General features: G+C 41.4%; 1 protein-coding gene across 2 annotated transcripts in view; it reads left to right on the forward strand.

The window, feature by feature from the left end:
* The first annotated feature begins 7 nt into the window (after positions 1–7).
* Positions 8–12830, forward strand: part of GABRD (gamma-aminobutyric acid (GABA) A receptor, delta) — an 18781-nt gene continuing 5958 nt past the window's right edge. For both annotated transcript variants that reach the window (XM_009889611.1, XM_009889612.1), the window contains exons 1-5: positions 8–251; positions 9789–9901; positions 10465–10532; positions 11451–11671; positions 12498–12580. In XM_009889611.1, coding sequence (XP_009887913.1) covers positions 184–251; positions 9789–9901; positions 10465–10532; positions 11451–11671; positions 12498–12580 — 553 coding nt within the window. In that variant the 5' untranslated portion in view covers positions 8–183. The remainder of the gene's footprint in view (positions 252–9788; positions 9902–10464; positions 10533–11450; positions 11672–12497; positions 12581–12830) is intronic.

Raw genomic sequence — 12830 nt, forward strand, 5'->3', positions numbered from 1 at the left:
TATGGCCCCCGCGCCCCGGAGAGCCCGGGGGGGCCGCGGCTGCTGAGCCACAATACAGCGCTTGAAACTAAGCCTCAACTTGTCACGGCGAGCGAGGATGGACACGCTACTGGAGCTCTGGAGCTGCCGAGAGAGCCAGGGAACCTGGGTTTCGTTTGCCGCTGTCTAATAAATGGGAGTAAAATGGAATTTCTTACCTGGGTCTTTCCTGCCTTGGTTCTACTATGCACCCAACAGCACAGGTGTATCAGGTAAGAAAACGTCTTATCGTTCTTTTGTAGCCCGGCCTTGGAGAGCCGTTCCTTCGGTGTGGCTGGGGTGAGAAGTGCCGGGTCTGCCCGGAGCTGTCGCCCCACGCCCGGAGTTGTCACCCCTGCCCTGAGCTGTCACCCCTAGCCCAGAGCTGTCACCCCTGCCCGGAGCTGTCACCCCACACCCGGAGCCGTCATCCCTGCCCGGAGCTCCCGCCTTGGCCCAGGGCTGTGCGCCACTCAGGGGCTACCGCTGCTCGAGTGAGTGTTCAATAGCAAAAGGGGTCTTGACTGAAGACTTCCCTCAATATGCCCCATCTTTTTCTTTCTTTCTTCCTTTTCTAGCAGAGGATGCGCTTTTGGCAACTGAGCAGCAGTTCCTTGGGTTAATCGAGGGGGGTGTTTTTAACAGGATGCTTGTGGAAGCCTTTTCCCGAGGGCACTTACTCTAATTTGGGGGCAATCACTTTTTGTAAGGGCACTGCGCATCCCAGCGCAGCCTCATCCCCTGAAACTGCTCTGTAGGGGGCCTGCTTGAACATGAAACTCTTCCATAAACCTATGGGTACTAACTGCACATCTTTGCCTAGGGCCTCCATGGGCACAATTAAAACCCCCCAAAATACAGACATTCCTTTCTAATGGGTTCATTAAGTCTCCTGAACTTGAGATAAGACGAAGAGACTGGCAGCGATCTTAGGAAAAAACGTTTGAAGAACGCCAACCATTTCTTAAAATAATAAATTGTAAAGATATATGTCTGCGATTCTCAGTCACATTTATTCTGAAGGTGTTAGCTAGGCAACCGGCTCTCTTCTCTATATATTCTCTACAGATCTGGAGGCTGTATGTGGCGAAAGCTTGCCATGATTATGCAATGAAAATATAAGGGGGAGTAAAAAAGAACTTGCTGCATGTAAAAACATGCCCACATCATCCACAGCAGAGATGGCTGTGGTATTAAAGGGGTTTTCCTACTTCTACTTTATAGACATTATTAATAGCTTCAGAGGAGTATAAGAAGCAAAGGGATAATTGTAGTAAGACATAACATTGCTGTTACAGTTTTTGGAATTAATTAGTGAGATCTGATTTTTTTCACTGGGAAGGGAAAGGATCTCGCATTAGAGGAAGTGTCAACTCAACTGCTCCTATTCAGGACTGACATCATGATTTATCCTGTGACCTTGAATCTGTTATCCAGGGTCAGATCCTGACACCCTCATGCTCTGAAGCGATCCAGTATTACAGTGAAGACAGAGAAAACACTGGTTATGACCTAAGGGCACCAAGATCTTGCCCGTAATTTCAGTGATCCTGTTTCTCTATCTGCACTTGGGCTAGCATTAAGTATTTTGGTTGAAAAGTGGTGTTCTGAGTATAAAAGAAGAAAAAAAAGGATTTAAAGGCAGAGTCAGCCTTCTCAGCATCTGTCTTCAAGGTCTGTTTCTGGCACAGCAAATGCCAGGATGTGTGCAACCTCCAATTTGTTGGATAAATTATTTTATATTTGGATTAATTACCTAGTTACCTGACTTTCTTCCTCCAGTTACACAATAGTGATGAGTTGTTTGTTAGAAATATAAATGTTTGTGGCAGAGAGTAAGGCAAGGCAAATTCTACCTTGTGAAATTCCAGCTGGTCACTTTGTAATGGTTTTCCAAACATGCCAAAGTGTGAGATTTCAATGGCCAAAGAAAACTGCTCTGTTTAGTACAACAGTTTCCTGCAGACTCAGGATTTAGTGTGGCTATTGCAGAACATTGTTTAAGCTTGTAAAAAGTGACTAACCTTGCTTACTTGTGTACTTTTGATCAGTTAAACAGAACTAAACCAAAATGTTATGCTTGCATCAGTCAAACTAGCCATTTCCTAGATGACCTATGAAATAATTCCCCTTGTAAGGGCCCAAGAAGCACATTAACTTCCTTGTTCTTCTTCCTTGGGGTTCTGGAATGTGATGTTACACATATTTTGGTAAGAGATGCTTTTATGAAGAGCAGTATTTTGTTAATCCTGTGGTTTTATAATAATGGGCAAAACTGCCAATAGCTACATTTTGTTGCTCAGACTTTGTTTTCTAAATGTAATGTGATTGGTGGTTATGCCAACAGGAGCCATCCAAAACCACTGAGCTCTCCACCTCTGAGTTCTGTGGACTCTATGTTGACAGGTGTAAGCAAAAACATATTCAAAAAAGGAAGAACGTTTCAGCGAGTTCTGAACTCAGTATGACATCAGACTTCCCAAATAACGTCAGGGTTTGGCAGAGGATGGAAGTGGGGCGTACACGTAGCCTGCTTCCTCACAGCATTTCCGAACAGCCTCCCAGGGTGCTTTAGAGGGCTGTGTTTGAAGCGGTTTCTGGCATGTGTGCTATTTGACTGAAGTGAATGAGCCAAATTCAACCAAAGTCAGCCCATCCCACTTATGCCAGTGCTGTTTTCAAGTAAACACTTTTACAGAGTCGTATTTTTTGGTCTGCTTGAGGCAGTGGTTAGGGGCAAGAAATTTGGCATTTGTATGACTGACAGCTCTTTGGGGCAAAGACTGTAGCTTCCATTATTTTATCAGAGTTTGATACGCTGTGGATGCTGCAATAATAAATGTGTCACAGTGAACGAGGTTATCTGCTGAAATACGCTTAGGGAAATATTTCTTCATTTGCACAGGAAAAGAGTACTACTGATAGGAGTTTTGGGGTGTATGTCCGAACTTTGTAATTCTTTACTGAAATGGATTTTAAGTCTGTAATTAGAAATAGGTGTATCTTTTTTATTTAAGATTCTACGGTGTTAAATTACTTCTATACATTTGCATAGAATTGTCCTGTTGTGTGTCTCCCTGAGCCTTTTACTTCTATTCTTGGAAACAGAGCAGCTTTAACACGTGAACATATGCAAAGAGTGGTACATTTTCTGTAGCTTAAAACTCACAGAGAGGAAATAAGGGCTTTTGTGTTCAAAAGGTTGCCATGAATTAAGCCTAATGCTTTTTCAATTACATTTCAAAATACAAAACATATTTACAGTGAGCTTCACTTAGTCAGGAATGGCAGATGGGAAGGATACACATACTGCTCTGGATAATCCTGGAGTTTGACGGAGGCCAGATTGTTCACTGACCTTGCAGGATATTCCTTGTCTTTTTCCCAAGAAAAGGTTTCCTTGAGTGGCCATGACATCTGCAACGTTTGCCCCCAAAAGATTATATCAAAGAAAATGAAATGTATTCCATCCCAATCCTCAGTATCTGTCAAACTGCTATTTCCATCCACCAGGTTAAAAGACTCATATAACAACTATGGCAAAGTCCCCAAAAGAATCAGGTTAGCAGATTTAAAGAAGAAACAGGAGATGCAAAAAGGGATTTTCCACATCTTACTGCTATACATGTTTGTCAGAAGGTTCGTGCACTCTCCCTACAAGTGTGACCTGAAATCAGTATCTCATTGGCCACTGACTTAAAGATGCTGCTGAGCTTTTTGCACTGCTGCTGGAGCTTTTGGCACTGCTATGCAAAAATAATATTGCTAACGTTATCTTTTGTTCAGCTGCTGTAGTGCACTCATTCACACACAACATATAGATTGCCTCTTTCCTTGGTGTAATTTAAATACTTCCCATTTTTTTTTCTAGTGATATTGTTAAATTTCTAGCAACCGCATTGTAGTTCCAGTGTTCTGGAAGATAGTGAAGACGGGCTAATAACTCACTTGCCCGACAAGCCCTTTAAAGATGTGCTGCCCAAACTGGTTGGTGCTTCTCCGCCAGATCACTCCACATGAGTAGAATGCAGTGGTCCTGCAGCAGCTGCGAGAAAGATGTCGGCTCGATAGAAAGGATTTTGGGATATATGTACTTTTTATTCTAGAACTGATAGTACTTAGCTCTGAAAGAGATGCATTTCTTTGTTGTTTGAGATTCATTGGTTGGAGTTGCTTTCCCTATCCTGCGTCAAGGACAGTTTTATTAGGCAAAGAAGAACTTAATAATTTTGCCAGGTTTATCAATGGTGATTTCCTCTCCCCTTTGTCTAGTGTGCAAGAGAACTAACTAGTCTTTTCATAGTTTAACCAGCAGTAATCTGTTTTCTGCTGCTAACAACAAGCTCTGTTAAAGTTCTCACAATGCTTAAACTCCAGATATGAACAGATGCAAATATATTCGCCAGAATATCTGCTTGAACTGAGATGTGTACAGAGTCAGAGTGTGGATGAAAGAACATTTTCTTCAGCTTTAGATTTGGGAATGACTCCCAGAGTGGTATTAGTACACGTGACTACGTTGCCATTTAGTCAGCGAGGCACCCCCCTCTGGCCTGGTGCAAAGTAAAGATAAGCTTTTTGATGAGCTGTTATGCCCCTTGAATTTTACAAACCAATAGCTTAATTTTACAAAGTCCTTTTCTTACTAAAACAAGCTTTCCAGCAGCTTACGTCAGGGAGTGAAGTTGCTGAATCAACTAATAGTAGTTTCCTTTCTTTTCATCTTTACTGCTTACACGATGAAAAGTTAATCCCCTCCAATGCGTCTTTTCTATGCTGGTCTTCCTTTTTTCAGGTAAAACAAATGAATAATATTTTAGACCATATATAATCCCAACTGCCTATCAAGGATGAATGACATTCTCCGACCATCCTTCATGTAACTTTAAAGCACCAGATCCGATGTACGGAAGTCTAGAGGAATGGCTCAAAGGAGTTATCACAAATTGGCCTATAAAGTGCCATGAAAATAAAGGTCTGCTTTCCAAAGTCATCATTTTTGACTGAGGACTGCTATACTGGCTGCTAATAGTCACACTTTTGTCTTCACCAGATGAAAAAAGAAATGAAAATACTATAAGTAGAATAATATTCTTAAGGTTGTTACTTCTCCTTTCCCTCAATATTCTTGAGGGCCAAAAAAGAGGGGAATGGGAGATTTCTATTATGCTGGAGGACCTGGGATGACTTTAGACCTGAAGAGCACGTATCAGACTGACACAAGCAGAACTTGGACTCATTTACACCATGCTGAATCATACACCCAAGCATACAGCCCCTGCTACGTTAGTTCTTACGTCTGTACTATTTCCCTTGCTCCATCAGCCTCCATGTCAGTCTGACAAAATGTAATTTGAAGAATATAGTACAATAGAGGTTCAAAGAATCACAGAATGGTTGAGGTTGGAAAGGACTCTGGAGGTCATCTGGTCCACCCCCCAGCCCAAGCAGGGCCACCCAGAGCCAGTTGCCCCAGACCACCTTCAAACAGCGTTTAAATGTCGCCAAGGAGGGAGACCACCACCTCTCCCAGCAACCCGGCCCAGTGCTCAGTCACCCTCACAGGGAAAAAGCGTTTCCCAATGTTCAGATGGAACCTCCTGTGCTTCAGTTTGTGCCCGCTGCCCCCCGTCCTCTCGCTGGGCACCCCTGCAAAGAGCCTGCCCCTGCCGCCTCCACCCCCTCCCTTCGGCTATTTCTGTACATTGATACGATCCCCCCTGAGCCTTCTCTTCTCCAGGCGAAACACTCGCAGCTCTTTCAGCTTTTCCTCATATGAGAGATGCTCTAGTCCCTTCATCATCTGCATGAAAAAAGCCTAATATTAGCAAAAGCTTTTGGCAACTCAGTGATAACTGTTTGTAAATGAAACTGTAGGTTATTCTGATTCACGTATGCTATTTGAGTACGTAGGAGCCATTCTGTGAGCGCCATGCTAATGTGTGAGAATGGCAGTAACTGAGTAAGAGTAATTTTGTTGCCCATTTCAAAGAAATTTAAAAATGAACCAGTAGTATAAACACCAACAAAGTGAATCTAGCAATAAAATTATTTCAGCTGTAATACTTCAATAACCCCCACCGGTATTAAGTGCATGTAACTGCCCTAACTTCAACACATTTGTTACACTGATGATCTGACCCTAAGGCCTTATTAATAATAGAAACAAGATTCTTTTTAATTGTGTCATGGATATTTAAGTAAAACTCCCTCTAGATTGTAATCTGCTTAAAACACATGGCAAGCTACAGCCTACAGTTTTTAACCCAGCTCTCATCATTTTAACTTCCTTTGAGCTCTATGGCTCTCCTTAATGCCATTAAATTAGAATACTGACACAGGATAAGTGCTGCGTGCTGTAAATGCTGTTTCAAAAAAGCTGAGGCTCCTGGCAGTTCTTATAGTGACATTACTTCTTTTATAGCAAGTGACTGACTGTAAGTCAGTTATCTGGGGATGAGTTCTTGATACACACAAGTAGTGATACCTGTTTTGAAAGGGGAGCAGCAGAATTTGGTTTTTCTCAGGTTGAGTACTCATAAATATACATGGTATTCTAATTTTACAACGACTTGTACCTAGCACTTTCGTACTACTGTGTATGTAGGAAGCATAAGCCAGATCCTCCCACCCTCACAGATGAGGCACGCAAGATAGGTCACTACGGTGTAGTCACCTTTTGTCTTGAGTATTGTTTTCAAACCACTTTACAGAACTTGACTGCAGTTTTAGCAACAGGAGTTGAAAAGCACCATCTTCTACTGAAAAGGCAAACAGATTTTAAGCAGATATATTAATTCAAGCATATTCTAGTTATTTACTCTAATTATGAAAAGTATCATTCTTTACCTATGAAAGGAGCTCCAATATTTTACTGATTAGGAATTCCATTACATATCTATGGCTGAGACTTACAAGTTACAAATAAGTACATTTTTAAACAAAATACTTTCAACATAGTCTCATATTCTCTAATCTGCCAAGGCCTTAATTTAAAAATATATTTGTTTTCTGTATTAGCTGATGGCCTTAATCTTTCCAGAAATAGGGTAGTGAATGTAAAAGAAAATACACGAAAGAATTTCTGAACAGCAATGTTTGATGGTATTGCAGGAGAAAGCCAGACCTTAGCGTCTGGATCTTGCCAAGTATTATGAAACTATAATTTCATTTAAGTAAATACTGACAGTTGGATGATTGAAAGACCAGCACGTAGAAAACAGCCGTCTGATAGGAAGAAATGCTTATATAGTTGATGAGACCAAATAAAGAAGGAAAAAACTCTGTCAACTTCTGTTATAAATCTTCAAAGCCCTTGTCTAAATCAGTTATGTTATTCCAGTTTATGTAGCTGAAAATATGGCTCTGAGTCTTCCAAGATCCTTACTTAGAGGAGACAGAGGAACCTGAGAAATATCTGAGATAGTCACTGGAGATGAGCATACAGCACTGTGGCAAGGATACATTATAAATGCAGTTTAATATATATCCCCAATTTTAACATTTTGCTGTGAACTAATAAAGTTTTGCTTTGGAGCAGCGTCGCTATGCTTTAAGGTCACTTAAGCTTTGACAACTCCGTTAATGTGTCTCTGCTGCTCAGAACTTACATTTATACATTATAATCCCGTAACTCCTTCCTTGTATAATTGCCTCCATACATGTGCGGCAAGCATTTTATCACCAGGGCAATCAAAGGTTTTTCTTTCAGTCCCCCGTGAGAAGAAGAGTTGGTTATTGTAGGATACTCTGCTACTGTGGTAGCAGTAACTGCATGTGCTGAGCCAAATACCCAGACTGGCATATTTTGGAGATAAAAACCATGTGCTTTATGTGGGTCAATGTTGTATGAACACTCTAAGAAAGTTATGTAAGTACCAAGGCAGAATATGTTTATGGTATATTACTCTGCAGCCTTTCATTGATGTTTAACGAGTTTCTCTTCTGTCACTAGTGATGTATATCTCTCAAATGCCATATTTCTTGCTGGACTCAGTGGAAGATGCTAAACCAGTGCTCAGACAGTTTTGATACAGTACTTGCATTCAGATACAGGCCCTCTCAAACCACTGGCAAATTTTCATTTTGCAAATAGTTGTGGTAGACGTTGTCACAGTCCTTCATTTGTCTATTCCTGTAATGTCAATCACAGCGTTGGCAAGGGAAATTGTGTGAGCAGGCACAGATCTGCTTCAAATGAAGTCTGCCAGCTCAGTCTAAACAGTTAATGAAGACAAGATAAGCTCGCCTTTATTATGGAATATCCACATAGCTGCTTGTACCAGGAGGGTTGCGGGGCTGGCGCCTGCCCGGTGGTTGAAAATGGCAACAAGAAATTGTGCTAATGTCTTGAAGGAGCATCACTGGATCAGAAAGAAGCATATGCCTAGCACCTGAGAGGTGGAGCCTTATTTCTGGGAGGGGAATGATGGCATGCTGACAAACCTGACAGCAACATATTACCTCCCAAACAAAACCTACTGCCTGTTTGGTGGCTCACTCAGGCCCCAAGAGCGACTACAAAAGGATGCGTGCCTTACGGCATCCCACACTCCTGACCTGGAGACAGATGGCCAAACACCCACACTGCCTGGTGCTGGCAAGCGCAAAACAGCACAGGCAGGTGAGCTGGGGCCCTCCCAGCACGTTGGCATCATCCCTATATGCCCAAAACTCTGGGGCACCTGTGGGAAGGTGGAGCGAGACAGAGACATTTCAGTGCTATGGGTACCTCACTTACCACTCAAGACCACGGACAGGAATGGCCCCACAGGCAGGACCGTAATCAGGGCTCTTGCCCCTGCATTTCTAGGATCACAGAGCACACCTCAGGTTCCAGGACAGTGGTCAAATCCTTCAGGCTCACCACTATGGGCAGCTCCTTGCGCTGCAGAACCACGGGCCCCTCTCAAGGTTTCTGGAGGCTCTTGAGTCACCCGGACCATAGACAGACACCTCTGGCTCAGAACCAGGGAGAAATACCAGGGCTTTCAGGCGCCATAGTCAGCACAGCACCTCCTGAGTTCCAGTACCACAGCCTGCTCCTGCCGAGGTTCGGGTCCGGCCCACGGGCAGCTCCGTGCTGGGTCAGGGCCGTGGGAATGCCTCCTTCAGCGCTTCCGTGCTTTCAGCTATTCACTTTTACAGTGAGATCTCCTTTTGGACCATATCTTGGCAGTTTTCAGGTGTTTGAATACCTTCTTTTATTAGTGTTGCTTTTCATGTTTCTGAGGCCCAGCGGTACTTTTCACAGTATTGAAGATGTTAAATCCAAATTCCAGCTGTGTAATTTTTACTGTTTTCCCATCACATTTGGCAATATACCAGCCTTCTTGATCTCAGCTGTTCCATAGCGGTGCTAGGAGCTGCCACAGCTGCTGTGTCCTGCTACTCAGATAGCTGCATTTCAGCATCCGCAGATGCATTTTATGCAGTATACAAAGTATCTTCATTTCCCTCATGCTTTCTTTACATTTCTAAATCTTTTTTTTTTCCTTTTTTTTTTTTTCTGGAAAAGAAAAAGCATTAAAAAAGTATGTGCTTGTATTTCAGAAAGAGGCCACAGTCTTGCCTGAAATATATTTTGATTTAAACAGAAATATCTGAAAGGGTTTTGTCTATATACAGTATTTTTCCATTAAATTACCAATATAGCTGATTATATTGTAGGTCATCTCTGCTGTAAAAGAAGTCAATGTCTTCCATTTTCTGTTATTTTTCTGTTTGTAAACATGGCCAAGTTTTAAAAGATACTTATTCTCTTTACCTAGAGCTATGAATGACATTGGAGATTACATAGGTTCCAACATCGAAATATCCTGGTTACCCAACCTGGATGATTTAATGAAAGGGTATGCACGTAACTTCAGGCCTGGGATTGGAGGTGAGACTTTGAGAGTAATGTCTCTTTTGTTTCTTACAGTCCTTCTACCCTCAGATGTTTGTGTGACCTTTATTCTCTACATAATCAAAAGGTGGTGGTTGTCTATTACTTGGATACTGGAAATAATCAACAATTTACTTCATCTTGAAAAAAGACAGAGTGTACAACAGAATTAGCAACACAGTCTTCTTGCTAATACAGTTCTTAAATCACTGATTTTTAAGTTGAACATTAAATGGTGATAATTTCAGCATTTGCTTGAAGTCATGCTGTCTGAAACTAGATGATGTGGTTTCCAGAAGGGATTCCATCATTTCCAGTAGTTGTGATCGTATCTCATGTCCTTTATCACCGAAGGGAGGTGCTCTGTTGGAAATTGATGATGCAATCTGAAAGATTTAAAACTTTTGCTCTAAGGTAGATTTTACTTGGAAAGCATACTTTATCATGTAAAGCACTTCTATGAATTCACGCTGTATGAAAAAATTAACAGTCTTGGGTCATCTATATTTTTATAGGTGCTATGATGATGTTAATCACCCCATTCAAACATTTTTTCTCAGGTCCTCCTGTTAATGTTGCTCTTGCAATTGAAGTAGCCAGCATTGACCACATCTCAGAAGTGAACATGGTATGTAACCAGTTACACCTACCAAGTTGTGAATGCATGTGCTGCAATGACTGAAAGTGTAGAAAACTAACTAAATAGAGAGATAGTTGATCCCCAACATGTTTGGAGTGGAGAAATTGGCACACAAAGATACTGCAAAGAAAAACACTGTATTTTAAGACACAGGCAGAGCCTCTTCTGGCAGACATTGGCAATTACAAGAATGTAGCCCTGCGTAAGTCACTGGGGTATCTTTCTACAGTTAGCCAGGTTGGATCTGTGCAGCATTTACTAACAGAAAGCCTAATTTTAAGCATTAACTCCAACTTCTGTTCAACATCCTGTTCACCACAGATAGTTCCAAAAAGAAGCTAAGAGAACAATTGGTTGTGAGATGCTCCTCTTTTTTGTGTAAAAACCTTTCAACAGAGCAGTGGAGTATAGCAACTTACAAGTCACCTAAACAAGCATAGACATGAATTAACTGCATTTCTGCAGTTAATAGATTTAATCTAACACAATAGATTTAATTTTAAAACCAAAACTTTGACTTTCCCTCCATCCTTTCCCTTCATTACAGTTGCATAACTTCACCTGATTTTTTAGTTTTGCTTTAAAAAGCCTTCAAAAACAAAAGTTGTACTTGTGGAGACAAATAAACTGATTTTCTTCATTAAGATATATGAAACTCTTGCAACGTGTTGTATATAACACTGACGTTGATTTTAGATATCTTGGGTTTATCCATGGTAGAAGCATATGACAGAAATAAAAATGCTTGGGCGGCTCTATGGTTGACCGAGTATAAAAATAACTTATTTGCACAGGAAACGGTTAATACATTTCTAGGCTAACACAATGATTTTTGACCAAGTCCCAAGGCATTATCATTGTGTTAAGTTTAGCATCACTTTTTAATTGGGATTTCTCTTGTCATAGGAATATACCATGACGGTATTTTTGCACCAGAGCTGGCGAGATGACCGTCTGTCTTACAACCACACCAATGAAACTTTGGGCTTAGACAGCCGGTTCGTGGACAAGCTCTGGTTGCCAGATACTTTCATAGTAAATGCCAAGTCTGCCTGGTTCCATGATGTGACTGTGGAAAACAAACTTATCAGGCTCCAGCCCGATGGAGTCATCTTGTACAGCATCAGGTGAGTGAGAAAGAGTGCCGCTGTACTCTATCACATATTAACTTTTTGAAAAGACTATAAAGGAATCCCTCAGTTTTCCTAGGACGATTTCCTAAAATAATTATTAATTTAAAATGGAATAAAGTACTGGTGACTCCTATCAGAGATCCTTTTGCTTTACAAGCGTTACACTGCCAGGAAGGTATCATCTTTGGCAACCCTAACACATTTTACACGGCATAATCACTGATCACTTTCAGAATGCCCTTAATGGAAGATAAGCATCGCATAACTATTTGGTCACCAGGCAAGGAGATGCTGAATACAGAGCAAAGATTCTGTTCTCCGCTCTCTCACTATTTTTGACGGGAACTATAAGCCTAATTTAGGCTCAGCTTCCCTATCTTTCAAACAGAGAAAGTAGTATTTCCTCACTTTAGAAGAGTGTTCTTGCTAGAACTCAGTAACTATATTTGAAGTTAATTGTGTAATGTTCTAAAAATTAACGAGTGTGCACTTTTGAAATGTTAAGTCCAAAGTCACCCTGAAGGTACTAGCAGGGACCTGGGGGACAGTGGAAGGGAGTAGATTTGACTCAGAAAAGTCCTTTTTATCATCAGAAGTAGCTGAAGCATCCTCTGATGTTAGACAAGTCATTTGACCTTTCTTCAGTTTCCTCTCATCTTTGGGTTTCCCACAGACTTTGTAGAGACAATAGCCACAAGGATTTTGAAAATCGTTTCCTTTATTAGTATTCAGGTTTCAAAGTTTTCCATTTAGTCCTTGACATCTGAGGAAAAGGCTCTACCTGAATGCAACTAACTGGTGTTCACGTTGCTTGGAACAGGATTACCTCAACAGTGGCCTGTGACATGGACCTTTCCAAGTATCCAATGGATGAGCAAGAATGCATGCTGGATTTGGAGAGCTGTAAGGGCTGAGTACAGTGTTTCATATAATCTGTATTTTGTTTAAAGCCTGCATATATGATACTTAGCTTGCTGGAGTTTGCTGGAATGATCCTGCTTTGGTCAATGATGTAAGGGGTGCCTTAGGATTTAGAAAGAAAGGGAACAAACGTGAATCCCTTCATTCTCTCTGTTGGGCATTAGACTATGGACTTTTCAATACCAGTTCAGCTCTGATCCAGTTCAGAACTGTAGGATTTAATTTAGTGAAG

The sequence above is a fragment of the Charadrius vociferus genome, unplaced genomic scaffold, assembly GCF_000708025.1.
Source record: "Charadrius vociferus isolate BGI_N301 unplaced genomic scaffold, ASM70802v2 scaffold477, whole genome shotgun sequence".
NCBI lineage: Eukaryota > Metazoa > Chordata > Aves > Charadriiformes > Charadriidae > Charadrius > Charadrius vociferus.